Here is a 27,996-nt window from a genome sequence, read left to right as displayed (position 1 = left end):
GGGGCAGGCAGGAATGCAGCGGACAGGACTCGCTCTCCTGGCCTTGGCTGCCTGGGTGGCTCTTCGCCCCTCGGAAGGTGAGTGGCCCCTCGGAAGGTGAGTGGCGGGCTGGCTATCTAAGCCTCCAGGGGAAGGAGGGGGGCTGCCTTCCAAGATGGAGTTGGAAGGAGTGAGGTACTCCAGCAATTAGGGGCCGGAATTTCCAATTATCTACATGAGAGTGGCATAGGTTTAAATTCCTCATCTCCAAGAGGCAATTTCAGGAAGGAACCTCATTTGAACTGAAATATCAGTAATTTGCCACCAGTGCAACTTTGAGCAGTGCTTTCCTTTCTGATGATAGTATCTTAAGAGAATCCCTGGGTAGAGGCTGGAGGAAAGCCCCTATTATTCAACTGTCTTCCCCCTTACCCTGACCTGCTAAACTGTCTGAATACAAGTGTGCATATTCCTGGAAGAAAGATAGACTTGACCTCTGGTTCATGTTTTGGTAAGTTGCAAGCTTTCTGATCAAAGTCAGCCCTGTGGTTACTGAAAACCAAAACTTCAGTCTGATCTTTAAAAAGGGACACAGGATAAAGGAGATGATTGAACCATACAATTTATATCAAAGAGAACTTGTATTGTGATTTGCTAGCATATATGTGGAGATTATAACTGCATCTGGACTGGAGGCAATCTTTTCTACTGTATTTAGGAAACCCTAAATATAGGTATTTAATACTTGACTGATTTGACTCTTTTCCACTGTCTTCTTTTCTGAAACTTTACCCTGAATAGAGTCTCTAAATTCAGAACAGAGGTGAAATGTAAATTTTGTTTGGTCTGCTTTTTGAAAAATTAAGCCAACATTTTATTTTTTTTTAATTTTAAAAAATTTTATTTATTATTTTTGGCCGCACCCAGCGGCCTGTGGGATCTTAGTTCCCCAACCAGGGATCGAGCGGGTGCCCCCTGCAGTGGAAGCGCGGAGTCTTAACCCCTGGACCACCAGGGAAGTCCTGAGCCAACATTTTTAAACTGACAGATTTCAAATACACATACTCATATATACACACATACGAATTCGATTTTAGAGCTTCTCTTGAAAAATCAGATCTGGCAACAATGGTTCCACATTCCCCAGGGAAGAAAGAGCTAGAGCAGACCAGCCTCTGTCCTACTCTGGAGTTGGCTATCATCCTATTAGCTGCCTGGTTCCTGGAGGCATTTGCTTAGGGACTCCCAATATCGTGCCCCAAGCTACTGAGCTTTACTACTGAGCACAGTTCTTCATCTCTATCCACTTATCTTAGCAAAACAAAAAGGTTTTCAGTTTATATGTTTCTGTAAATTTTTCAGAAAATTTCGCCATTGAAATTTTAGGACTCACCCCCATTGTTAAACAGAAGTCTACCAGCTAAGGCTTTATTCCTAGTTTTAGCAATGCAATTTTTTTTTTTTCTCACATAAAGGTTTGAAATAAAAGTGTATACAACTCCCGCTTCAGCTTCCGGGCCTGTTTCTAGCTTCCCCCCAGCCGCAGCCGCAGCAGCAGAAGCAGACCTCCTCCAGGAGAGGAGGGAGGGAGAGGCCGGCGGAGGGGGCAGGGTAATGAGGGAAGCCCTGCCAGACCCAAGGCCAAGGTCTGCATGGGACTGAGCTCTGGCAGAGAGGGCGGGACACAAAACACAGAGGTGTTTGAAAAGGAACAGTTGGTGATGATAAGAAAGAGCTGAGGAGACCCAACAGTAACTTTCTGGGTTAGTCTTGGGGCTTTTTCCTAAGGCAGTTTGGGTCACAGGAAAATCACATTGTCTGAGAAGCTCCAGCTTTCTGCAATTTAAAAATAAGTGATGTCGGGGTTAAAATACATGAGAGTAGGCCTGAGAACAGTTGTGGAACTGAGGGGCAAGCCCACTGCTTTCCGTGCCAAACGTCCATTCACGTGTCTGTGTGTCTCAGGTGCCCTGTGGGAGGCTGTAATGAATTCAGGCTGGGAGGAAGGTCAGGTAGGGAGGGAGAGAGGGAGGGAGGGAGGGAAGGAGGAAAGTGAATACTGAGCAGTGCAGGGAAGGAGGTATACATGGCCCTGGCAATTGTCTCAGGCTGAGGGAGGGGATAGGGAAGTGGCCCGTGCCAGTGTGGGACTTTGGGAAATACATTTTGTTTTTTGAGGCATTAAATGTTCCATTATCTTAATGGTGCCTGAAGTGTCCATCTTGATGTGATGGCTCAGTAACTGGCATCCCCAAAATATTCTGCATAAATCAGGGAGCAGTTGACTTACCCATAATTAGAAGCCCTGGACCCTCCTCAAAGATAGGGCATACTCCACACCTGCTGACGTGGCTGCCGGCTCCCAGAACTCAATTCAGACTCCATAAAAATGTCTATCATCCAGTGGCCAAGAGCCAGATTATTTAAAGCCACAATCTAGGGCTTTGTGGGCCTTGCTGTTTTTATTGTGCGTTAAACACTAAGGGTCCACTTTGTCCAGCAGATACAAGTTGGGGGATTTTGCTTGAGTCCCAAATTGGCTTTCTTCAAATTTCCTGTGACAAGCTACTTTCTCAGTGCAGGATGGCTCCTGATTAGAGACACCTGCTAGGGACTTGCTGCTCGCATCCTGAAAGAAAACTTTATCTTTTGTTTGTTTTAATCACAGAAGACTCACTAAGGAGGGTTGGAAGAATATACATTTGTGCTTGAAAGTTGTTCTGAACAGTTGGGACTCTGTTTCACCAGGAGTGGTTCCTGAGAAGCCAGACAGGATGTGCTCAGGAAATCTGCCCTTCCGCTTCTCTCCGAGTGCCCTTTAGTTAAAACAATAGGTCCTGATTTCCCTGAGTTCAACAACATTATTGGATTTAGCATCTAGATTTGGTTAAAAAAAACCCAATCATCCATCATCTTTATAATGTAGTTCAGGTTTGTTTGTTTTTAATGTCCTTTTCTATATCTAGAGAAGCAGAGTGGCTTCTTATAATAGCAATCTTCTCAAATTTCAGTCATATATGGGCCCCTTTAAAGAAAAACATTCTCTTTATTCTCAATGATGACTTTTAAATTATTTTACTACATCACTTGATGTATAAATATGTAACTAGGTATAAACCCCATATATATGTGTATATATATATATATATATATATATATATATATATATATATATATATATATATATATATCTTCTGCAATTGTAAAACCAAAATAAATTTAAAATTTAAATAAAGGGGGCTTCCCTGGTGGCGCAGTGGTTGAGAGTCTGCCTGCCAATGCAGGGGACACGGGTTCGAGCCCTGGTCTGGGAAGATCCCACATGCCGCGGAGCAACTAGGCCCGTGAGCCACAACTACTGAGCCTGCGTGTCTGGAGCTTGTGCTCCGCAACAAGAGAGGCCGCGATAGTGAGAGGCCCGCGCACCGCGATGAAGAGTGGCCCCCACTCGCCGCAACTAGAGAAAGCTCTCGCACAGAAACAAAGACCAACACAGCCATAAAAAAAAAAAAAAAAAAAAAATTTTAAATAAAAACACAACTACAAAGCCAAGAAGATTTAAATGTAACAGTATTAATTTAATGTAATAGTTAATGTTTGGCCAAAACGAAAATCGCTATTCCAAACATGAATATAGCACTGATACTCGAGGTGCAGGTTTTGAGTTTCATGTGCATAAACTACCCTGTTCAGAATAAGAAGTGTCTTTTCCCCCACCATCTTTTTCTGTTTAAACCCTGATGGTATAATTTGCCCCTCCCTTAGCATGAACCCATTTTGAAATTCCACTCTGTTCTCTTCTTATTGGCCTGGGACAATTAAGATAGTATCTGACTTGGTAACAACACTAGCATAAACTTAAAGCAAAATTCAAATGTCCTGCAAGTGCTCCTTTAAGATGGTCTTCCAGAAGGTCCGAAACATGTCTATTTAAAGATTATCACTGAGATGAAATATTAAATTTAGGCATTGTCTGGAGAGCTCACGGACCCTGAGAACACATCCCCAGAGGTCTATGAAACCCAGTTTAAGAAATGCTGGCATACTGGGAAGAGTGTGAGCTTTGGACTCCAAAACGCCAGGTCAGAATTCTAACTACATGAACTTGGGGAATTGCTTAACCATGCAGAGCCACACAGATTTTTAAAAACATTAAATAGGACCATGAAAATGTTCCTGTACCCAATTCCAACATGTGTGTAGGTTTCCCCACACCAACAAACAACACCGAATTCCTCTCAATTCTGACACTATTTACCCAGAGATAGAATCAGATTCCACAGGCAAAGGGGTCAGCCCCACAAGGCTGCCCTCCACTTCGGATGCCAATCGCAAGCCCACGTTGTTACCTGTGCTTCTGACCAACTGGCTACAAATGGGTGGTTCCAATGATCTCCCTCTTTGGGTTTGATTAATTTGTTAGAGGGCTCATAGAACTTAGGAAAACCTGGTTACTCACGAGATTACTGATTTATTACAAAGGATATCAAAGGATACGAATCAACAGCTGGATGAAGAGATACATAGGGTGAGGTCGCAAACAAAGGAGCTTCTGTCCTTGTGGAGCTTCGGGCCCAGCATGGCGGCACATGGAAGCATTTTGGTTCCCCAACATAGAAGTTCTCCAAACCCCTTACTTTTTTTTGCTTTTATGGAGGCTTTATTACATAGGCATGATTGGTTAACTCATTGGCCATTCTGTGATTTTTATTTATTTATTTTTGGCCACGCTGTGCAGCTTGTGGTATCTTAGTTCCCCGACCAGGGATCGAACCCGAGCCCTCAGCAGTGAAAGCGAGGAGTCCTAACCACTGGACCGCCAGCGAATTCCCAGCCATTGGTGACTGATTCAACCTCCAGCCCCTCTCTCCTCCCTGTAAATTGAGGTGGAACTAAAAGCTCCAACCCTAACCAGCCCGCATCCTTAGGTGCTTTGCCAAAGTTACCTTCATTAACATGAACCCAGTTGTGGTGGAAAGGGCTTATTATCAATAATAACCAGACACTCATTTCACCTTTATGGTTTGAAGCGTTTTCAGGAACTGAGGACAAGAAAACCAAATATTTTAACAAAAGATGCTCCCATTGCTCTTATTACAAGGCGATTCCAAGCGTTTTGGGAGCTGTGAGCCAGGAACTCACGTATATTTGAAGATCAAATATATCTGAGAAATATATTTTGGTCATGTGACTGACCTATATTTTGGTTGTCTGAATGTCCAAATATAAATATTTCTTATAAATCACAAAATCACAGAACACAATCTACATACTGCTTTATATTTTTTTCCACTTAATCATAGGTAACAGTATATCTGTACAACACACATAGTCATTTCTTAAAAGTTTGCATCATTCATCTTAACAGACAACAAATAAACTTCTTGGAACATTAAAGTTTCATTCATTCATTATCAATCAAGAGTCCTATCAAGAGACAGAAACCAGACAATTTGAACAGCAAAAGTTTAATACAACAAATTATCAACTATAACAAGAGACAGGCTAGGAAGAGGACACTAAAGCCTACAGGAATAGCAGACTTTCCCAGGACAAAACAGAGTACTCAAGGAAGACATCCTGCACCCCTTCCCTGCCCGGCTGAGACCAAGACCTTGTCGGAGAGGGCACAGCCATGCTCACTGAATGGCAAAAACAAACCCACCAGGTCTGCCCTCCAGTTTGCAGGGGAAAGTTCTTCACAGGGAGGTGTCTCACTGGAGGGAGAGGGGGCCAAGGATGGGGCAGTCTGGCTCCTTAGTTGTGCAGCTGACAACATGTTTATTCTGTGGATGCCTCTGAAATGGATGCCTTGGCAATCAAAAGCTTAATGTCAGGCACTTACATTACAATCAAAGCAGGTGACTTTCAGGCACTTACACTACAAGGGCCCATCTTAATTTCATAGAATAGGCAATTAAGGGTGAATCTGAAGCTAAGGGGCAATACACTGACAATGGACACATTCCACAAACACTCAGACACCTGGATACCTACAATGGAGCTGGCACTGTGTTGTATATTGACCTCCAGATGATGTCTTTTTTGTTTCCATTTATTGTTTACTATTTGTCACTTCTGTTCTAAGCACTTAAAATATATAAACTCATACAATCCTCACAACCCTATGAGGTAGGTGTATTACCATCTCCATATTGCAGATAAAGAAACTGAGACACAGAGTATTAAGTACCTCACCCAACATCAGCTAGTAAGTGGCAGAGCCAGGACTTGAATCTGGTGGTCTGTCTCCACACACCTAATGACTGTGCAGTAATGCCTGTCAGCATGTCTCTACGGCAAAAAATTACCTAACCCCCTTCAAGACTACCCCCTGAGCACTCCAGTGTCCATGATGTAAGAAGTACTGGTGACCAAAGCTGTTCAGATTAACTAAAGAAAAACCCTCATTCACTCTCCATTACACAAACATTATCTCAGGGCTCCAAGAAGTCTCTGGGAGAACTTTATTTGGGCACAGCAGTTTCAGGCATCATATCTTCGTGACTCCTTCTTGCCTATATGGTGACAGCAGTGGACACCTTTGTCTGCAGGCATCCACAGTGTGGTATGGCTCCATTAAGGTGTGAAGTTCACTGGAAGGGGAACTGTGTCCCCAACCATATTTGGAACATTTATTTAACTACTATCATTCTTTTTTTAATTAAAAAAATTTTCTTTATACTGCAGTGGTAACAGGGACGAAAAGGGGGAGACAAATCTGAGAAATGTCCAGGGAGTAAAATTTACAGGTGTTTGTGACTGGCTGTGGAGTGCAGGATGGAATGACACACGGGTTTCTGGCTTGGGTAACTGTAAACGATGGTTAAATGAGATGAGAAAATGAAAAGGAGTAAGTTTAAAGTGGCAGGAGATAATGTCCTCAGTTGGATACAGAGGAATGACTGCATTAGGGGAATGAGGAATTTAGTGTCTTGAAAATCAGGGATATGGAAAATTTCTAGGAAGGAAAGGGTAAAAATGTCACATGCAGCAAGGAGGTCTTCTAAGATGTAAGGAAATTGTCTGCTGGGGTAGGGGCTCTGAGTTCAGGTACAGTGACTCACTAATTTTTGTATACTTAGTGCCTGGAACAATGACTGACACAAGGTAGGCGCTCAATAAACGCTGCTGAATTGTACTGATGTGGCAATTACCTTCATTAGTAAAATAATACTTAAACGATTCAAACTCAAAAAGATTTGTATGAGATATTGTTGCTCTTCTCCCAGGGAAGGTTTTTCTTGACCTAACGAAGCCTAAGTTTTCATTAAAAAAATTTCTTAAGGAAATGTAGAAAACTTATCAATCCAACCGAAGGGGAAAAAACCAAAGAAAAAAGATGACTGAAAATACAAAATAAGATGGATAAATAAATTTAACCAAACGTTTAGTGTCACGCTATTAATATCAGAAAAACAGAATTTAAGCAAAAGTCTGTAATAGCACTAGAGGAATCTTAGGGAAGGATAAATACAATCAATCCACCAAGAAGGTTCACCCAAGGCTGAGAATAGGGTGCGGAAGTGATGTGACCGAGGTGAGTCGTGCAAGCGCAGGGTCGAATTTTGTTTTTATTTAAAATTGCAGTATTTCATTCATCATATACGTCTTTGTATTAATTCTTATCTTTAAAAATGCTGCATTAAAATGTGACTTGTCTTCGTTACTGAGTTTTTTGGCGCCCCTTTAAATTTGGCACCCGAGGCTAGTGCTTCTACTCCAATCCCGGCTGCATACCGGAAGGGTACTTGTACGCGTTTGAAAATATAGCCCCAAGCGATGTATTGTAAAAGCAGACAGACTGGCAAGAAAAAAAAAAAAAAAACTGACATAATCTCAAGAACAGTGTAAGATTTCTTACCTACGTGCATCAGAAACGGATAGATCAAGCACCCAAAGCACTAACGGAGGTAGGAAAGACGTGCCCAGAGCAACTGACTTTGCCCCACAGGTCCAGGAAGGACAGCCCGCCGTACGCCAGGCTGGCCCTGCGCGCCCCGGCCGGGCTCTCCCGCGCCGCCAGAGCGCGTCCTCAGGAGCTGCCGGGCAGAGGCTGGACTCGCGCTTCCGCTCGGGGAGGTCCGGGCGGCGGGCGCAGGTGTCTGCGGTTCCAGGGTCGCGGCAGGGGAGGCTCGCGCTGGCGGACGTCCGTGAGTGCGTGAGCAACCCGGCCACCACGCCGGTCGCGTGATGTTACCCTCCCGGAGGCGCACTCCTTATACTTGCCCGCTTCTCCGCTCCCGCGCCCTCCCTGCGCCCTCCCTGCGCCGCACGCACCAAACACCCGCTAAGCGAAAAGCAGGCCCACCTTGCCTGTGGCGCCCAGCAGGTTGCACAGGCGCGGAGACCGGAAAAGCGGCGGGACGTGGCCCAGACAAGAGACGACAAGCACCACCCGCTGCCCGCGGCTGTCGCCCCGCACTCCTCCTCCTCCTCCCCTTTTTTGGGCAGGGGCTTCGGCTTCAGCACCTAGTCTCCCGATCCACGGCCGCCTTGCCTACAGATAGGTGTAGCGCGACAGCCGTAAAGCGCTGCAGCGTCGTGCTGGTGTCTTTTTCCCATCTTCGTTTTAGTTTCCTCTGATTTTCCTTTTCTAGGGTCGCGAGTTGAACCTTTTATTTTATCGTGTTTGTGTTTTAAATAAATGCACTTAGGCTAAATTTAGCTGTATCCTACCTGTTATAATAAATAGCACCTCCGCTGTTTTCCAGAATAAATGTTTCGTGATTTCACTTTTAACCAAAGAGTTCAATGCATTTTTTAGTTTCTAAGCAAATGATTTTTGTAAATTTATAAATATATTTTCTTTATTATTTAGACCCAGATTTTTAAACGGTTACTTTGCACAGGAACCGCCTCTTCAAACACTATATACTAAAAAAGAACTCAACTATAGATACGGTAAGATAGTGCTGTGATGTAGGGAAGGAAAAAAATTTTTTTCCTTCTACCCTTCTAGGTTCTGTACCAGGACCCCTGTAACAAAAGACAGATTAACAAGAGAAAAGCATACAAATTTATTTAATGGGTGCCTTTGAGGCAGGAGATAGATGGGCCCCAAGCTAGGCATTTGCAACTGGCCTCCCGTTTACATTTCTTGGGGCAGGAAAAAAGTGGGCTTCAGGCGGGACACTTACAACTAGGCTCCTGTTTGCATTTCCTGAGACAGGAGTTAGATGGGCTCCAGGTTAGACATTTAAAATCAGCCTCCTGTTTACTGTCCAAGATGGAAGCTATAACAGGGACAGGGTAAATAGCCAAGCTTTGTCTCTTGTGGATGCCTTAATATAACAGTTATGGCAAGAACAAAGAGGGGCAAAACCTTGTTTGAATAAAGGATCAAGGGATCTCCGCTTCCCCCCTCCTTGGGGCAAGGGAGACACTAAACATGCACAGAAAGTCTCTTTGGGGGTCAAAAGTCAGGGAACAACGCCAGGCCATGATGAGTCTTCCTGCCCCCCCAATCCTTTGTGTTGCGATCCATCTTAGCTGAGAAGTGCGTGCGCACCTACGGGGAGGGTCCTGAGACAAATTAGCCTAGGGGGACAAAGCAAGATGATTGGCCAGAAGGGAGACAAGGACCCAGAAAACTGCCCCCTCATAAAGGATTTAAGCTTCCCAAAGGTGCGACCCTCTCTCGCGGAGTTTGCCTGTGCGTCTTTTCGCATGTACTCTGCTCTTCCAAAACACTTTTTACTTTTCTCTTTACCTTCTGCCTCCTCTCCTGAATTCTTTCCTGACAAGGCAGGCAAGAACTGGGCGTTTAGGCCCTAGCCGCTGGCCTCTGTGGTCTAGCAGTTAGGACTCCCGATCAGGGAACTAAGATCTTGCTTTCAGCTACTGCTTACTATAAGCTGCCGCTTACTGCTGCGTGCGTCCGAAATCACCTTAACGATGGACTAATGGGCTAGTCCTTAATGGACTAATCTTTTTTATGAACACAGATGCAAAAATATAAAAATGCAAAAATAAAAATATGTTTTTATATTTATATTTATCATCGAAATCAGAGGAAGTTCCTGGTGGGTCTTTAAAAATGGAAATATTCTGATAGGAAGCTGCCTAGAAAACCTCTAGGGGGCGATGTTATCTAAAAGAATCTTACCTTTGCTGTAGTCCAAACCACGCTGTTAAGATTCTTCATTGCTTAACTCCTTGTGCACGCTTCAGAGGATTCCATCTTTCTCGGCCTTTTACATTTCCAGCTGCCTCACTAGGGCACCAGTCACATCTGTGAACATATGATAAATGCTGGCCTGCCTCTTGCCTTTCGATAGTTAATCTGTCTTAGGTTAAGTGATCTCCAGGTGAGCCCAGCCTCCCTTTATATCTGAGAAATATAATTCAGTTTATTAAGTACATATAGGTCCTGAGTGCTTTTCTGGCTTAAAACTGTGCTTTGAATTGATGTCAGCACTCCGATAACTCAAATTCTTAAGCACATAGGTTTGCCTATGATTCTTAATTCCCACAATGCTTCTGAAAGTCCATTTCATATTTTATAGTTGCCTGGGTTACAACTAATAACAGAAGTATGTGTAGTAGTAACTCTTCATCTTTCTACCCACAGGGTCCAGCATAGTGATTCACTGTAAAAGAACTCGTAGACATAGATATAGATAGTATTTCATTTATAAGAATTCACATAGTAATTCTTATATAGTAAGATGGGTGAATGAATGAATGGTCACATGAATAAACCCAAAACCTTGTTTGGGATATTAAAACAGTTTGACTTGGAGAATAGGAAGCACAGCGTAGCTAAAGAAAGAAACAATTAGTTTAAGGAAATCAATGCATTAATAAATGTGAGGACAACCAGTGTCCTTCTCCCGTCGTACTTTTTAAAAAATTGAAATAAGGAATTCCCTGGTGGTCCAGTGGTTAGGACTTGGCGCTTTGCTGCTGTGGGCCTGGGTTCGAAGCTCAGCACGCCCCCCCCCACCCCAAAAAAGCATATAATTCAGGAAGTTCCCTGGTGGCCTAGTGGTTAGGATTCCAGGCTTTCACTGCCGTGGACCGGGTTCAATCCCTGGTCAGGGAATTGAGATCCCGCAAGCTGCGGAATGTGGCTAAAAAAACCAAAAACAAACAAAAAAAGGGGCACAATTCAGTAATTTTTAGTATATTCACAGAATTGTACAACCACTACCACTATCTAATTTCAGCCTGTTTCATCAACCGAAAAAGAGACCCTGTACCTATTAGCAGTCATTTCCCATTCCCTCCTACTCCTACTCCCACCCCTGGCAACCACTAATCTGCTTTCTGTCTTGATGGATTTGCCTATTCTGAACATTTCATATAAATGGGATCATACAATATGTGGCTTTTTGTATCTGGCTTCTTTCACTTATAATCTCTCCTTGTCCCAAGAGCAGGGACCTCTATGGCTTAGAGCTGACACCACTGAGGGGTTTTACTCATTTCTTTTAACCTCTAATTCAGGGGCTAACTTCTGTCTGTTATTATGAGACTGCCACCTGCAGCCACTGTTGACTATAATTTCTAATTTTTTTTAAAAAAAATGTATTAGCCACTTGGAAGAATGGGGAGCATAGAATACTGTGTGCATGTGGCATGTAGGAATTTGCAGATACACATTTTAGTAGGAGATGAGGTTTCCTTGCATATTTGTGTTGCCCTTTTCTCCCTATATCTGGGTAACATAAGCTCCTCCTAACCTGACTTCCTGCCCCGGTCACTCCTCACTTATCTTATCCCCACTTGCTCATCACTGCAAGACAAATTTTCCTAAAACCCTTCTCCTTTCTCAAATCTTTAATGGACTCCATTTCATAAAAGATAAACCTCCTTAGACTGACATTCAATGGGGTGTGACCTCAGTCTATGCTTTGAACATACCTCCCATTACTCAGTTTCCCAGCCACTCAGTTCAGACCAAGTGGTCTATTTTTCTCTATTCTCTAAATGTGCCCTGGGCTTTCCTATCTCAGAACTCTTGACCATGCACTTCCTTTGACCTGGACAAGTTTTCTCCATTTTTCTCCACCCATCCAAGTCCTTAAAGATTCAGTTAAGAACTTCCCTGGTGGGTCAATTTCAAAACTGCTCCAGGGACCCATGTGGTTGCTCCCTTCTGAGCTCACGGGACACTTTGTCAACCTCACCTCTCTAAGCAAGTACGGTTGCAACCCCAGTAACATCATCTGAAGCTGTTTCTCAACTCTTGCCTTGTTTTGTGTCCTTGCTTGTGCTTAGTTTTATCTCCCCCCCCCACCCCACCCAATACAGTGTAAGTTCTGGAAGGTAGAGACGTGTCCTGCCCTGGAGTCTGCATGCACAAAGCCCCCAGTAAGTGTTTGCCTCTTGCTCCAGTGGGTTAACATTCTATTTCTCTAGAGTCTTCAAGATAAGAGCCAGGCCAGTGTTGGGTAAACTGTTAGAGTTCACATTTCTTTCTTCTCCTCTTTTAGCCATACTTCCCATTGCCTCCAGCTGCTGCACTGAGGTTTCACATCATATTTCCAGAAGGCTTCTGGAAAGAGTGACTACATGTAGCATTCAGAGAGCTGACGGGGATTGTGACTTGGCTGCTGTCATGTGAGTGTTCTTGGGCAGGGAGGTCTAGACCTGCAGAGTGATCATTTCTCGTCTAGTGAACAATAGGTTGTGGAGACTTTGCCTGATACACAGCATACAAATAATTATTTGAACAAGGGAGGGGAGGGTGGCGTGAATGCACACTCTCTCTGTGCCAGGATGTCCAGAGGCCCATGCTAACCCTCTGTTCCCTGCACTGCACTGCTGTGCTGAGAGGGAAATGCCTTTAGTCACCAGACCGTGTGCACGACTTTCCTCAGCCAAACAAGGGACATTCTGAGTGAAAACAAAAGCAAAAACAAAAATAAAAACAGAAGGTGACTCTATTCAATTTCATGGCTCTAACTATAATTTTTCCCTGCAAGTAATGGGCTGCTATCATTTTTCCTCTCTGAATTCATCAGAAGTGTATGTAAGATTCAAACAGAAGCGTGGAGGTGTCCATACCTGTCACAAGTGCTACATGCAATCAAGTTCAAATGCCCTTCTTTGCTTTTGATTCTGGGCTATTGGCTGTTGGTGAACCCTCTCACCCCTCCTACCTCCACCCATGGCTCAGCTATTCAAAACTCTGGACTTATATATGTACTCAACGTCCCCACAGAGACTTCAGAATCGGAAATGCATTGGTACTTAGCAAATCTGGGTTCTGACAGTAATGCTGTGAGGAAGGCATAAATCATATCCATGTCACACAGGAGAACGCTGTCACTGAGCAGATGACAGAGCTCACCTGGTGACAGATAGCTAGTGAACGGCAGAAATGGGATGAGAACCCAGGTCTCTTCGTTCAGAACACTATATTCCAAGGTCTCTCAAAACAATGGTGGGACTACCCATAAAATGTTCTCCCAAACTCCAAAGCATTTGGCACCTTTAAATCATAACAAGGGCACATTAGGCATCTCCCAGGAGTGCTGGTTTTAATACCACTTGTGGCTCCAGGTGACACAAATAAGCCCTTTGGGCTACAAATAAGCCCAATGCCTGAGTTCCTGAGTCACTGGGGAACCTCTTTATTAATTGAATGAATTCAACAAATATATATTGATTAGCGATTATGTACCAAGTACCGTTCTATGTGCAAAGATACAGCAGCAACAAAACAGACTCTGCCCTCCTGCAGTCCCCAGGAGACTCAATCCAACTGGGTCCTGCAGACCATTCTCTGAGATTTAAGATACATTTCCCCCCCCCCCTTTCAAAGGAATACATCCACTACTCATCCTTGAGAAACACTTCTCCAAGAAAAGATTCTCAGAAGTTCAGAGGAAGAGTTTGTAAGCTGTCCATGGAGAGACTTTCTTCAGGTCAGGGGGCTGTGAATTCCCTGAAACTTGTGGGTATGAATGTGTGAGCATTTTCTTAGGGAGAAGGTCCATAGAATTTATAAGCTCCTCAAAAGGATCTCATATCCAACAAAGTTTAAATATCACACTTGGGGTTAGATGTACGGAGGAAGACAATTCCTGACCCAAACTTTTAATAAGCACGAGTGTCTGTGGGGGAGAAGCGAGAGGACTGGACATTCTCTCCGTGTCTCCTCAGATCACGCCCCCTCATTGGCGCCCTCAGCTCAGGGGGTTAGTCGGTGGGAACCAGTGACTCCCATAGCAATCCGGGGAGTACTAACTGACGAGCTCCCTTCTGAGGGGTTGCTTCACGTTCCCAATGGGCTTGAAAAGCTCCCATAGTATATGCCTGGCCAAGATCCCATCAGTTTTTATTTAATCTGAATAAATAGTGCTGGTAATAGTTGGAGAGTGAAAATTCATAGGCAGTTCATGGATAGGCAATGCTCTGGAAAATTGGAAACACCTGGGTATTTGTGTCAGCCCTACCTAGCTGAAGTAAATCTGCCTGAGGCTGCTCTCAGAAATGCTAGATTCTCAGCTTTCAATTCCCTCCACCTCACTGGCATATGTCACCTCATACTGAAAAAGGCTTCAGAACTTGTAAGGGCTCCCGTGGGGCTCCCAGAAAGCCATAGAGAAAGAACCAGAGGAGGTGACTGTGTGTATATGAGTAAGAGATAGATGCGGGGGACTCTCAGGGGACACTATTCTCAGAATTTTCAGAGAAGTTTCTTTGGGTTAAGCAGGTGTGAGATAGAGATCTAAAAGGTATAGGTACAGGGACTTCCCTGGTGGTCCAGTGGGTAAGACTCCACGCTCCCAATGCAGAGGCCCTGGGTTCGATCCCTGATTGGGGAACTACATTCCCCACGCAGGAGCTAAGAAGCCCGCATGCCGCACTAAAAAGTCTGCATGCCGCAACTAAAGATCCCACATGCTGCAACTAAGACCCAGTGCAGCCAAAATAAATAAATAAATAAATAAAATAATAAATAAATACCAAAAAATAAAAGGTATAGGTACAGAAATATTGCAAGTCCTCACTTCGATAAGGGAAAATATGATCGAAAACATGAGTCTTCATTTTAAAAAGACTCAATTTTAATTAAAGGGAAACTCTGAAGACAATCACTTGGATCTAAAAATACTTCATCCAAGTACAAGTTTTTAAATTGGCCCCTCTGTGCTGATAAGACAGCTGAAAAATATAGAGTAGTTATGACTTGGTCTCAAATAAGATGAAATTGGACTATGTAGTATTTTGTAATCATAAATTACAGGTCATCTCTGTTGTGTTTTCTGATTCGACATAAATAAATGTTCCCTTGTTTTCAAATTGTTTTACTACAGACCATGTTTTTACTTATCCAAAATGTAGTCCCTTAACCTTGACTGTGTATAAAGACGTTAAGATTTGAGACAAGTGTTTTAGATGTAGAAAATATTGCAAGTGTTGAAAATACAATTCCCCAAAAGCATGTATCAATATTATTAATCACAATTAACTAATATAAATTAACTTACATTGAACCCACTAGATTTATTTCCTTGTCCTTTCTGCCTAGAAATAGGTCCTTTGTTTCACACCTTTTAAACAATCACTGGAATATTTGATGTCTGAGACAGCAGTTTGTTTAAAATTTCTCTACAGTGACTTCATTAAAGAGCTTCTAGCTCTTTCTAAACATAAACACAAGGCAAAGTTGTATATCTTGAGCAGAGTACTGCGTTTTTTTGTTTCTGTTTTTGTTTTCATCTTTTGGCCATGCCGTGCAGCATGTGGGCTCTTATTTCCCAGACCAGGGATCAAACCCTTGACCCCTGCAGTGGAAGCGCAGAGTCTTAACCACTGGACCGCCAGGGAAGTCCCTGAGTTGTCTTGAATCATATAGACATTATCCGCTGGGAAGAAAATTTAGAGTTATTGAATAAAGATATTTGGGAATCTTTAGTACTTTTTCAAAAGCGGTGTTGAAGGGCTGTTGTGCTTAGAGGAATAGGTAAAGAAATAAAGTTTAGGGATCAATTATAGGCATAATCTATGGCAGGGCCACCCCTTTAAATCCGCTGGGCTGTCGCTAGCTACTCTCTTATGGGTAAAAAAAAAAAAATCAAGGGATCAGCCTAATGGTTTCTTAGAGTCAAACCTCTTCACCTAGAAGTTCACAACCGGGTGGGTCAGTGCCACCAGAATATTGTGGAGTTGGGGAGAGGGGAGGGAGTCTGAAATAGGCTACCTCCTTGCCTGACATTACCTCGTCTCTTTTTATCCTGATGGAGACACATGGGATACAAGTGGAAGTTTAAGCAGTCTTTAAATTTTAGGAATTTAAAACATCAGAGCATCTTGGATTTGGGAGCTGTGTTCCGGCAGCTGATTTTTCCCTTTGTATTACACGAAGAGGTCGAGGCCCCAATGGGTAGGCCTTTGAAAAGGGTCCCACATGGCAGATGTTGCCTGTTTTCCTGTGGCTTTCTTCCTCCCTGGATCCTCTGTCTGTATTCCCCCATCCAGGTCTCTCCTGCAGCCCCAGAGCCAGTGCTCCTCCCTGAAGCTCCTCACTCCCCCAGGAACAGTGGTGTTGAGTCCTAGTTCTCTCCTGTGTAACCAATGGGCTTATCTGGGTGTCGGTGGAGTCTTTCTCCACTGGATGTCTGCTCAGGTTCCTGCTGACACCACAGGGAGAGGAGAGAATTTAGTCCTTTGGAAAGGGTAGGAGCTTTAGCTCTTTCTTGTTTGTTGTTTTTTCCTCCACATTAATGCTATAGCCACGTTTTCTCCTCTAATAGCTTAAGGCAAACCAACTGGCCATAGTGAGAAGTAGCTTCTCTTTTGAAGACCTCTCAATCTACTACACTTAGAGAATGTGTTGTCCTCCTATTAAGATGCCTTACTTCTTTCAAATTAATAATCCCACATGCTGGCTTTATTATGCTCAAGTGCATTCAAGCCTTTCCCAACTTTTCCTCCCATTTTAGGAGTCACCACATTAGCTGATGATTCCTCTTGGGTCATTTGGAGAGATGGCAGCCTACTCTCTATCACGGTTTTTTCCCCCAAAGAAAAGGGTAGGGGGTTTCAATTTATCCAGATACAGAAATATTGTATATGTAGAGCCAGCAGGATCTGCAACATTTAATAAAAAGCTGGATGGCATCTGATGGGGTATTAAAAGTCACAATACTTTTGTAACAAGAAATTGTGAATGGTGCTCTAGGATTCTCCCACCCCAGTATCAACATTTCATATAAAAAAATGAAAACGAAAACAAATTCTGAGACATGGTTTAGATCTATATTATATTAAAATGTTAATACATGTCTAGAACATTTTAGTTGATTGTCTTGTTGAAACAAAACCAGATTGTCCTTATTTTGAACAATTTTCACTTCATATCTACAACTAATTACTGGATTCCTGCTCTGAACAAGGCCTTTTCAAGACACTTCCAGACTATTCCTCCTTCGAGGCTCCACAGAGAAAGGAGAGAGTCTGAGACAAGTACTCAGATAAAAGGTGGAGTAAACTAAGTGCCAGAAGAGAGGTAACAAGCGCCACGGAGATTCAAAGGAAAAGAGGGCATTTAGCTGAGAGGATCTAGAGAAACCTTAAGGAGGAGGATGTGTTTAAGATGGGCAGTGAGGAAGGAATTGGTTTTGTTGGGTGCTTGGGGTCAGGAAAGAGAATTGTTTTCACATGGTTTCTCTCCTTCCCTCCCCCTCCTCCTCCCCCTCCCCTCCTCCTCCCCTCCCCCTCCCCTCCCCCTCCAATTCCTTCTCCTTCTCCTTTTAGTATTTTCTGCAGGTGTCTGAGGAACCACAGGCAGCACCATAGTAAAGATTCATCCTTGTGGTCCTCAGCTTTAGGATTCAGTCTATGTCCAAAGATACACTGTCCCAAAGTGGGAACTGCCTATAAGTTCACTAAGTTTTTACTGACTTGTACTTTCTATCAGTGATTTTTTTTTTCTTCCCTTCTTGGCAGCCTTCACGTCAAGCGCAGAAGAATCTGTGTCAGCCCGCACAATCACGTTATTAAGCAGTGGATGAAAGAACAAGGAGCCAAGAAAGATGCTAAAGGCAACATTTGCCATAAGAAGAAACACCACGGCAGGAGGAACAGTAAAGGGGCACGTCAGCAGAGGCATGAAACACATGGCCATAAAGCTCCTTATTAGAGAGAGTACAGATGAAGGTACACAGATGAGCCCTGAGTGAGCTTGGCCATGGCTGGCTGTAAATATATCATGTGACTGTTCCAACAGGGAACAGGGCAAAGCAAAATATATTTTTTTAAAGGAACAATTATACAGATGCAAATGTAGCCAATAATATAATCAACTGAAAAATGAAATGAAGAGAGAATACTTATCTTCACATAATATTTTAAGCGCAGCATACAAATTGAATTTCTCCAGCTTTTTTATTATGATGTTTTCCAAACCTACAGAGAAGTGGAAAGAATGGTACCGCGAACATCTGTATGCCTTTACCTAGATTCATCCTTGGTAATATTCTGCCACATTTGTTTTGTTCTCTATCTTCTCTCCCTTCTCTCCTTGTACATGTATATATAAAACATTATATACATAAAGATATAATTTTTTTTGCTGAACCATTAACCATTTGAAAATAAGTTACAAACATCATGACACTTCATTCCTAAACTTTTTTTAGTGTTAAAACTTGGCATCCCTCAAGAATAAAGACATTCTCTATATAATCGCATAATCAGCTTTATACCTAGCAACAATTTCATCATATATATGATATAATATATATGTTCATATCCCACATTCAAATTTCCCCAACTATCTCCAGAGCATAGATTTTTTTCAACCAATTAATCAAGGTTCACATATTGCAATTGTTACATTTCTTTTTTTTGGAATTTTGGAATTTTATTTTTTTATACAGCAGGTTCTTATTAGTTATCCATTTTATACATATTAGTGTATATATGTCAATCCCAATCTCCCAATTCATCACAGCACCACCCCCCAGCCGCTTTCCCCTCTTGGTGTCCCTACGTTTGTTCTCTACATCTGTGTCTCAATTTCTGCCCTGCAAACCGGTTCATCTGTACCATTTTTCTAGGTTCCACATATATGTGTTAATATATGATATTTGTTTTTCTCTTTCTGACTTACTTCACTCTGTATGACAGTCTCTAGATCCACCCACGTCTCTATATATTTCTTTAGTATCTTTTCATCTAAGAAAGTCCCTCTGCTTTTTTTCTTTCTTTCTTCCCATGGCATGAACTTAAAAAAAAAAAGAGTGTAGGCCAGAACCTGTTCTACATTCTGGGTTTGCCTGTTTCCTCAGGATCATGTTCAGATTTAACATTTTTTGGTAAGAATGCTTCCTATGTGAATTAGTATATTTCTTATTGCACCATTTAGAGTTCGTGAACAGTGGAGTTCATTTTCTACATAGGAAACTTTTAGCTGAATATCACCTTAAAACATGTACTAGTTTGTGTATCTGCTGTTGTTTGGACTGACAGATTTGGATGCTGAAAAAAAACGCCTGCTTTGCTCTGGGGGCCATCTGCCTCCCAGAGTCAGTTCTTGGCGCTTGTAAGCGGTCCAGAGTTGGGTCCTGTGTGGGATGATTTTAGGGTTTCCTAAACAGGGAGCTTACATTCTTTCATTCCTAACCCACCTTTCCCACACCCTGTGGGTTGATCCCCAAGGCTCTGCTTCTCTTTTGGCCTCCTTGCTCAGAGGCTTCGGGATGTAGAGTAAGAGGTAGTTTTCATAAACAGCCACCAGATGGCAGGAGCACAGGGTCCACTCAGCCAGGCGTCAGGCGTCTGAGTCGCTGTCGGCGCTCTCTGGCACCGGTGTTGCCAGCATGACTTGGAGGTGTTCATGAAGCACACGGACGTGCTGAATCTAATGTAGGTTAAAAATATCACCAAATGACCGTTTGTCTAATACTCCTCATTGACACTAATTTAGCATGTGATTTATTTATTCTTACCATCAATCCTGCGAGTTTTGTATTGCTGTTTCTACTTTATGGATGAGGAAACCAGAAGCTCATGGGGTAAAATGACTTGCCCAAGGGCACACAGTAAGTGGCAGAGACAGCCTTGTACCCAGGTCTCCAGACGCCTCCTGTTCTCCCATCAGCCCCAGCAGTCGAGCCTAGAAGGTGTGGACGTGGAAGTGGGGCAGAAGAGGAGGAATTCAGGTAAAGATCTGGGCATCAGGTGCTCCACAAAGGGCCAGGGATGCCTGCTGACAGTTTTGCTTGGGTCTAGAATTAAGACATGTTGCTACTGGCATTGGTGCTAATACTGGCAAAAAACGTCTTCATAGATTAGAACAGGCCCCAACATGATTTTATTGAGTTTTGTACTCTTAGGCAGTGAAGGAAATTGCACACTAGTTATGGCCTTTGTTCTGCAAAATCTCCCTCACCAGCTGCTTCTTTTCAACTTAAAGACAGATTTTGTCAGAAAATGAGGCATGCTCAACTCAACTCCATCATGCTTTTTAATATGATAATATGATAAAGCACGTAATCCTGAGGAAAACAATTCCTAAATGTCTTAGTCCGTCCCAGCTGCAATAACAAAATCTAATACCGCAGATTGGGTGACTTATAAACAAACCTTTATTTCTCACAGTTCTGGAGGCTGGGAAGTCCAGGATCACAGTGTTGGCAGATTCGGTGTCTGGTGAGGGCTCTCTTCTGGGTTGGAGACTGCTGACTTCTCTCTGTGTCCTCACAAGGTGGAAAGGATTAGGGAGCTCTCTGGAACCTCTGTCACAGGGCACTAGTCCCATTCATGAGGGTTCTATGCTCATGACAAAAGCACCTCCCAAAGACCCCGTCTACTGATACCATCAGCTTTGGGGGTTAAGATATCAACATATGAGTTTTAGGGGGACACAAACATTCAGACCATAGCGCTAAATATTCCCTTTTGATCTTGTAGTCCTATCATCCAGTGTCATCAAATTGCAGGTTCTAAAAGCTGAAGAAAGTGACATTAAATTAAAAATAATTAATAAAATAAGGTAATAATATGGGAGTAACTTAAAGTCAATCACAAGTTTTAAAATTAATTAATCATAACAGACAACATTAATGAAAAATTAAAATAAAAACATTGGTCTCTAAACTTCTCAACCAACAGCTTGAATTATTTTCAATTTTGTCTCCCTTCCAGTCCAGATCCAGAATTCTGCACAATTTTTTGTAGCTATAAGGACAGTAAGTTTTATGTGATATTTTAAAATATTGATTTTACTGCAATGCAAATAAATGAAGCTTTGTATAAGGACCACATGCCTGGGAGAACAGCTTCTTAAAGAAATTCCATTTTACAGGCCATCACATGTGCTTATTAAAACATTACTGTGTCACCAATACTGCACTATGAATATATCACCCAGGTTAACCCTCTAAGTTTTATTTTTAGATTACATTTTTATTAAAATAATGCAAGTGTGTAGTAAAAAATAAAAGAAAAAGAAAAAGTGCAGCAGAACTTAGCATGAAAAACAACATCCTCTCACTTTGTCCTCCCTCTTCCCAGACCTGCTTCTTTGAGGCACCCTCTTAAGTTTTTTAAAAGTTTTCGTTCTTCTGGAGGTGTAGGGGAGGAAAAAGTTTTTCTCCACCTTCTTATTGTCCCTGGCTGGGTCTGCAAACTAAACTGACAAAGACAGATTAACAAGAGAAAACGTACACATTTATTTAATATACATTTTATGTGACATGGGAGACTTCAAAGGGAAATGAAGACCCAAAGAAACAGACCTGAGTATTTTTATGCCGAGTTTGATGGTGAGTGGATAGTCATAGAGGAATGTGATAGGTAAAAGAATATGAAGGCAGTGTAGTCAACTGGGAGAAACTTAGCAAGACCTGTTTGTTAGGATTCCTTTCTATGTCCCTTTGTCCTCAGAAATAAGACTGCTCCTCTCCTCCATGTATAGGGAGAACACCTGTCACCTGAGGGTTTTATGACCTGTTTCAGGGAGGAAGGGTGGGGGAAGGTCAGAGTGACCTTCCTGCTTCTGCTGTTTTCTCAAACTCCTTCAGCTTAAAATATTCAATATTCAAGGTGCCGTATTTTGGGGTAGTGTGTACAGAAGCCCATCAGTGGTTACCTCCATAATTTCAAGTGAAATGCTTAAAATATTATTTTTTTAATCAATTTTAGGCAATCTCTGTTGTCTCCTCATTACTTCCTATTTCCCTTCCCTTCTCCCTCCTCATCTTGATAGTTTTATCACTACTGTTTTTCCTTATCTTTATAACTTATAATATACCCACCTTCCATTCATTAGTCTGTTAATCCTAGAATTTCAATCTCCTCTTTATGTAAGATGTAGATAATACCCCATTCTCCTTTTCTTTTCCTCCTATCCTTCCATCTTGCATCTTGTGTCATATCAGCTATATTTTTACATTTATGTAACTATAATTCTGTACTATAATAATAATCATCTTTCATGCTTTAAGCCAGGGCCTCTCAACTCTAGCACTACTGACATCTTGGGCTGGGTAATTCTTTACTGTGGGGACTCTCCTATACGTTATAGGTGGATTAGCAGTATCTCTGCCCCCTACCTACTACGTGACATTCAAAAATGTCTCCAGATATTGCCAAATATCTCCTAGGAGAGAGGAGTAAAATTACTCCCAACCCTAGTGGGGAATCACTAGTCTAGAATCTAAGGTAGGTTCTAAAATTGAAAACTATATTGCTGGAAATTTTCTAAAATGATCCCCAAACTTCCCTGCCCTGACACAAACCTTCTCCCAAATACTAATCTAGGTATTGCAGCAAAAGTTTTTAAGGTCACAAATCAGTTGACCTTAAGATAGGGAGGGACTTCCCTGGGGGTCCAGTGGTTAAGACTCCATGCTCCCAGTGCAGAGAGCCCAGGTTCGATCCCTGGTCAGGGAACTAGATCCCATGTGCTGTAACTAAGACCCAGCGCAGCCAAATAAATAAATATTAAAAACAAAAAAAAGATAGGGAGATTATCTGGGTGGGAATGACTTAATCACAGGAGCCCTGTAAGTCTGGGTCTAGAGGTCAAAAGGGTAGTCAGAGAGTTTCAAAACATGAGAAGAATTCAACATGCCATACCTGGCTTTGAAAACAGAAGGGCCAAGTCCCAAGGAATGTAGATGGCCTGTAGCTGCTGAGAGAGGCCCCAGGCTGACAGATAGCAAAGAAACAGGCACCTCAGTCCCACAACTACAAGGAACCTCATTCAGCCAGGAACAAGAATCAGCCTGCAGCAGATTCTCCTGCGGAGGCTCCAGAGGGAATGTAGTCCAGCCAATATCTTGATTTCAGCCTTCTGAAACCCTAAGCCGAGAACCCAGTCACACCACATCTGGACTTCTGGTGTACAGACAGTGAGCTAATAAATGGGTGTGGGTTTAAGTGGTTAAATTCATGGTACTTTGTTATGCAGCAATAGGAAATTAACACAACCAATAAATGGCGCTTTTATTTACCATCCTGACTATGTAAGTATTGTTCGCTGCCGGGCCAAGTAGTGTGCTAGAGTTTAATATCCTTCTCTAACAATGAACTGTGTATAATTCACTATTCAGGCAACTTGAGCCTAATGAAACATGACTACTTTCTACATTATTTGCGTGTTTTAGATATTTTACTTCTTTCTCAGGAGTAGCCAGGTCTCCCTGTGAGCTCTGGATTTTTGTATTATCCATTAACAAATGGAAATCTGACGTGTTTCACAATTTATATGACCAATTTGATGCTCTTTTGACAATTGTAGCAATTTTCTAATTATTATTTTATTTTTATAAAATCATGCTTTCCCTGTGGTAAATATAAGAGAACTCCAAGTTCATCCCATCCTACCCCCAATGCTGTGATTATGCTCTTCCTTATAATTCACTGACAGATAATTTGATCAATTGGTATACTGCAGTCTCTCCATCTTGTTGCCATTCTACCACTGCAGAAACGACTGAAAAAGTAAACATCTCCTTCTTTCATTCAGGGTTTAGCACATAGTAGGCTATGTATATTTACTGAGAAAACATTTGTAGGCAACTGACCTCTTGCTTGGCCAATTCCAATGAAAATAAGACACCACAGAAGAGTCCTGCATTCCTGTAATGAACAGCCTCTACTGAAGAGTGAGAGGGATACTAAGGGTTAAATTCTGCAAGGTCCTGGCCTGGGAGAGTACACCAACTAAACCCAGTATGACTGGGTTTCATTGTTCTCAAGCTTTTCTTAATCTCAGAAGTTTTACGTATTTTACCTCTTCCCTACATCTCCGACTCCAGCCTGTTCATAACACGGACTTTATCTTCATTACTGATTATCTTTCTCCCAGGGCACAATCATCTGTATCAGGGAATTACAGAACTTTCTTTGCAGAGGAGGTAGGGCAGAAGAAACAGCTTCTGGCAGATTGACTTTGCTAAACCCAGATCACAGTGAAGGCAAATTGTACAATCTGCGAGAAAACCTAGGTTTAGGAAGAAGTGGGGTGATAGGGGTCTTGGGGATTATAAAAGGGTGAAGAAAAGAGGTGACTCCCTATTTGATTCTCAACTTTCAGAGTTACCCTGGACCCACCAAAATGGCTACAATTAAAAAGACGGAGAGGGCTTCCCTGGTGGCACAGTGATTAAGAATCCACCTGCCAATGCAGGAGACACGGGTTCGAGCCCTGCTCCAGGAAGATCCCACATGCCGTGGAGCAACTAAGCCCGTGCGCAACGACTACTGAGCCTGCGCTCTAGAGCCCGCGAGCCACAACTACTGAGCCTGTGTGCCACAACTACTGAGGCCCACACGCCTAGAGCCTGTGCTCTGCAACAAGAGAAGCCACCACAATGAGAAGCCTGCGCACCGCAACCAAGAGTAGCCCCTGCTCTCTGCAACTAGGGAAAGCCCGCACGCAGCAACAAAGACCCAATGCAGCCGAAAAAAAAAAAAAAGGAGAAGATACCAAATGTTGGTGAGGATATGGGGTAATTAGGACCCTTATGTGTGCCGGTGGGGATGTAAACTAATAAAAATCACTTTGGAAAACTGATCAGTAGTATCTACTAAAGCCAGATACCTACCTTATGACCCAGAAATTCCACACTTAAGCAATATCTGGTTAAGTAAATATGTTCACCAAAACACATGCATAAGGATGTTCATAGCACCCCCAAAATTACAACTACCTAAGTGCCCATCAGCAGTAGAATGGATAGATTTTAAATGTTACACTCATTACTGGAGAGGGTATGGAGAAAATGGAACCCTCCTACACTGTTTGTGAGAATGTAAATTGGTGCAGCCACTATGGAAAACAGTATGGACTTTTCTTTAAAAAACTGAAAATAGAGTTACCATATGATCTAGCAATCCCACTCCTGGGCATATATCCAGACAAAACTCTAACTTGAAAAGATACATGCACCTCAATGTTCATAGCAGCACTATTTACAATAGTCAAGACACGGAAGCAACCTAAATGTCCATCGACAGAGGAATGGATAAAGAAGATGTGAGTGGAATGGAATACTACTCAGCCATAAAAAAGCATGAAATAATGCCATTTGCAGCAATATGGATGGACCTAGAAATTATCATACTAAGTGAAGTAAGTCAGAAAGAGAAAGACAAATACCATATGATATCACTTATATGTGGGAACTAAAAATGATACAAATGAACTTATTTACAAAAGAGAAACAGACTCATAGACACAGAAAACAAACTTATTATGACCAAAGGGGAAGTGCTGGGGAGGGATAAATTAGGAGTTTGGGATTAGCAGATATGAACTACTGTATATAAAACAGATAAACAACAAGGTCCTACTGTAGATAGCACAGGGAACTATATTCAATATCTTGTAATAAACTATAATGGAAAATTATCTGAAAATGGTCTGAGTCACTTTATTGTACACCAGAAACTAACACAACATTGTAAATCAACTATACTTCAGTAAAAAAAAAAAAGTTACATTCATAAAATGAAATAGCATCCATCAATGAGAAATGACAATCTATAACTCGTGCATCAACATGGATGTATCTCACACGTATATTGATCAGACACAAAGGAGCCAGTATTATTTATCTGTTGATATGTATCAAATTAATCCAAAACTTAATGCTTAAAGTGGCTTAGCTGGATGATTCTGGCTCAGGGTCTCTCATGAGGTTGCAGTCAAAAAGTTGGCAGGGGCTGCAGGCATCTGACGGCTTGACTGGGGCAGGAGGACCCTCTTCTAAGGTGACCTGCTCACTTGGCTGTTGGCAGGAGTCCTCGGTTCCTTGCTTATCTGAGTGTTGGTAGAATGCTTTGTGATCCTCCTCTTGCTGGCACTCTCTCTTCTGTTCTTGGCTTACTTGCTCTATTATTTTCCTAGAGCTGCCTTAACAAAGTAGCACAAACTGGGTGGCTTAAACAATAGAAATTTATTGTTTCACAGCTCTGGAGTCTAGAAATCAAGGTGTAGGAAGGGTTGGTTCCTTCTGAGGGCTGTGAGGAAGAATCTGTTCCATGCCTTTCCCCCAGTGGTTTGCTGGCAATTGGCATTCCTTGACTTGTCTAAACAGGAGACTGATCCCTTCATCTTTGCAGGGTGTTCTTTCTGTGTGCATATATCTATATTCAGATTTCCCCCTTTTATAGAGACATCAGTCCATATTAGATCGGGGCCTACCTTAACGACTTCATGTTAACTGATTACATCTGTGATGATCCTATTTAGAAATAAGGTCACATTCTGACACACAGGGGGTTGGGACTTCAACATATGAATTTGTGGCACACAATTAAACCCTTAACACTTGTCTTAATGAAGCAAGTTGCCATGTGAGAAAGGCCCACTTGGCAAGGAACTGAGGGTGACCTCTAGCCAATAGCCATTGAGTATCAGAGTCCAGTGGCCTGTGAAGAACTGAATACAGCCAACAACCATGTGCGTGAGCTTGGAAGTGGATCCTTCCCCAGTTGAGGCTTGAGATGACTACAGCCCTGACCAACACCTTGATGACAGCTTGTGAGAGGCCCTGGGCTGACATCTTGATTGAGCCTTTTTTTTTGGGAGGGGTGTGTGAAGTAGAAAAGAATAGCTTTATTGCTTTGCCAGGCAAAGGGGGCCACAGTGGGCTAATGCCCTCAAAACTGTGTGTCCCAACCTGGAGGGAGTAGTGAGAAGTTTTAGAGTAGTGGTTCAAAGAGGGTGTGATCAGCTCGTGGACACTCTTCTGATTGGTTGGTGGTGAGGTAAGTGGGAGTCAGCATCATCCACCTTCTAATTACAACTGGTCTGGGGTCTACGTGCTGGTGGGCAGCGTACCGTTAACTTCTCCCAGCTGGTGGGGGTTTCAGTGTACTGTATTTCCGAGCCTCTAGTACTTCTCATTTTAGGGTGGTCCAGGAAACACATCTGTATGGGTGTGGATATGCACATTTGGAGGCTCTGGGCCAAAAATTAAATTGCCCTGGTCTCAGGACTTAATGAAGCTCAGGTTCTTGATGTCTCATTGCAGAAAGAATTCAGTGACGGACAGTGATGAAGTGGATTTATTTAGAGAGATACGCATTCCATACACAGAATGCAGTCCGTCTCAAGAGGCTAGAGCAGCCCCAGCGCATGGGGTTGTCTCGGAAAGTGAGAGCGGCCAAGGGGGAAACTAACTCCTCAGAGTATGGGTCATCTCAGGAGGCAAGAGGCCCTAGAATGAGCCTTTTGAGAGAGTCTGAAGCAAAGCACCAAGCTAAGCTGTACCTGGATTACTGACGCACAAATATTGTAAGATGATAAAGGTGTGTTGTTTTAAGACATAAATTTTGAGGCAATTGGTTATGCAGCAATAGATAATGAATATAAAGAGATAGTGTAGTCAAAGAAAAGCAAAAATGGCAACAAATTCTACAATTAAAGAACACACACACACACACACTGAGGATTGGGAATCAGATGAGGTAGCTTCTTTTTTCTTATTGTACTTTTAAAAATATTTATTGGGGCTTCCTGGTGGCGCAGTGGTTGAGAATCTGCCTGCCAATGCGGGGGACACGGGTTCTAGCCCTGGTCTGGGATAGATCCCACATGTC

The 27,996-nt window shown here is 42.6% G+C and overlaps 1 protein-coding gene across 2 annotated transcripts; it reads left to right on the top strand.

The window, feature by feature from the left end:
• Positions 1-7: 7 nt before the first annotated feature.
• On the top strand, positions 8-24,545 carry CCL28 (C-C motif chemokine ligand 28). 2 transcript variants are annotated; one of them, XM_057539235.1, is made up of 4 exons: positions 8-77; positions 12,420-12,546; positions 17,887-18,096; positions 24,485-24,545. In XM_057539235.1, exons 1-3 carry the CDS (start codon positions 14-16, stop codon positions 18,077-18,079), a joined length of 384 nt encoding a protein of 127 aa, XP_057395218.1. In that variant the 5' UTR covers positions 8-13; the 3' UTR covers positions 18,080-18,096; positions 24,485-24,545. The 2 variants fall into 2 exon arrangements, with proteins under 2 accessions (XP_057395218.1, XP_057395210.1); XM_057539227.1 differs by lacking the exon at positions 24,485-24,545 and having other exon boundaries at positions 17,887-18,415.
• Positions 24,546-27,996: the final 3,451 nt, after the last annotated feature.

The sequence above is a fragment of the Balaenoptera acutorostrata genome, chromosome 2 (assembly GCF_949987535.1).
Source record: "Balaenoptera acutorostrata chromosome 2, mBalAcu1.1, whole genome shotgun sequence".
NCBI lineage: Eukaryota > Metazoa > Chordata > Mammalia > Artiodactyla > Balaenopteridae > Balaenoptera > Balaenoptera acutorostrata.
Note: the sequence above shows the minus strand (reverse complement) of the source record. Positions and strands in the feature narration are given on the sequence as shown.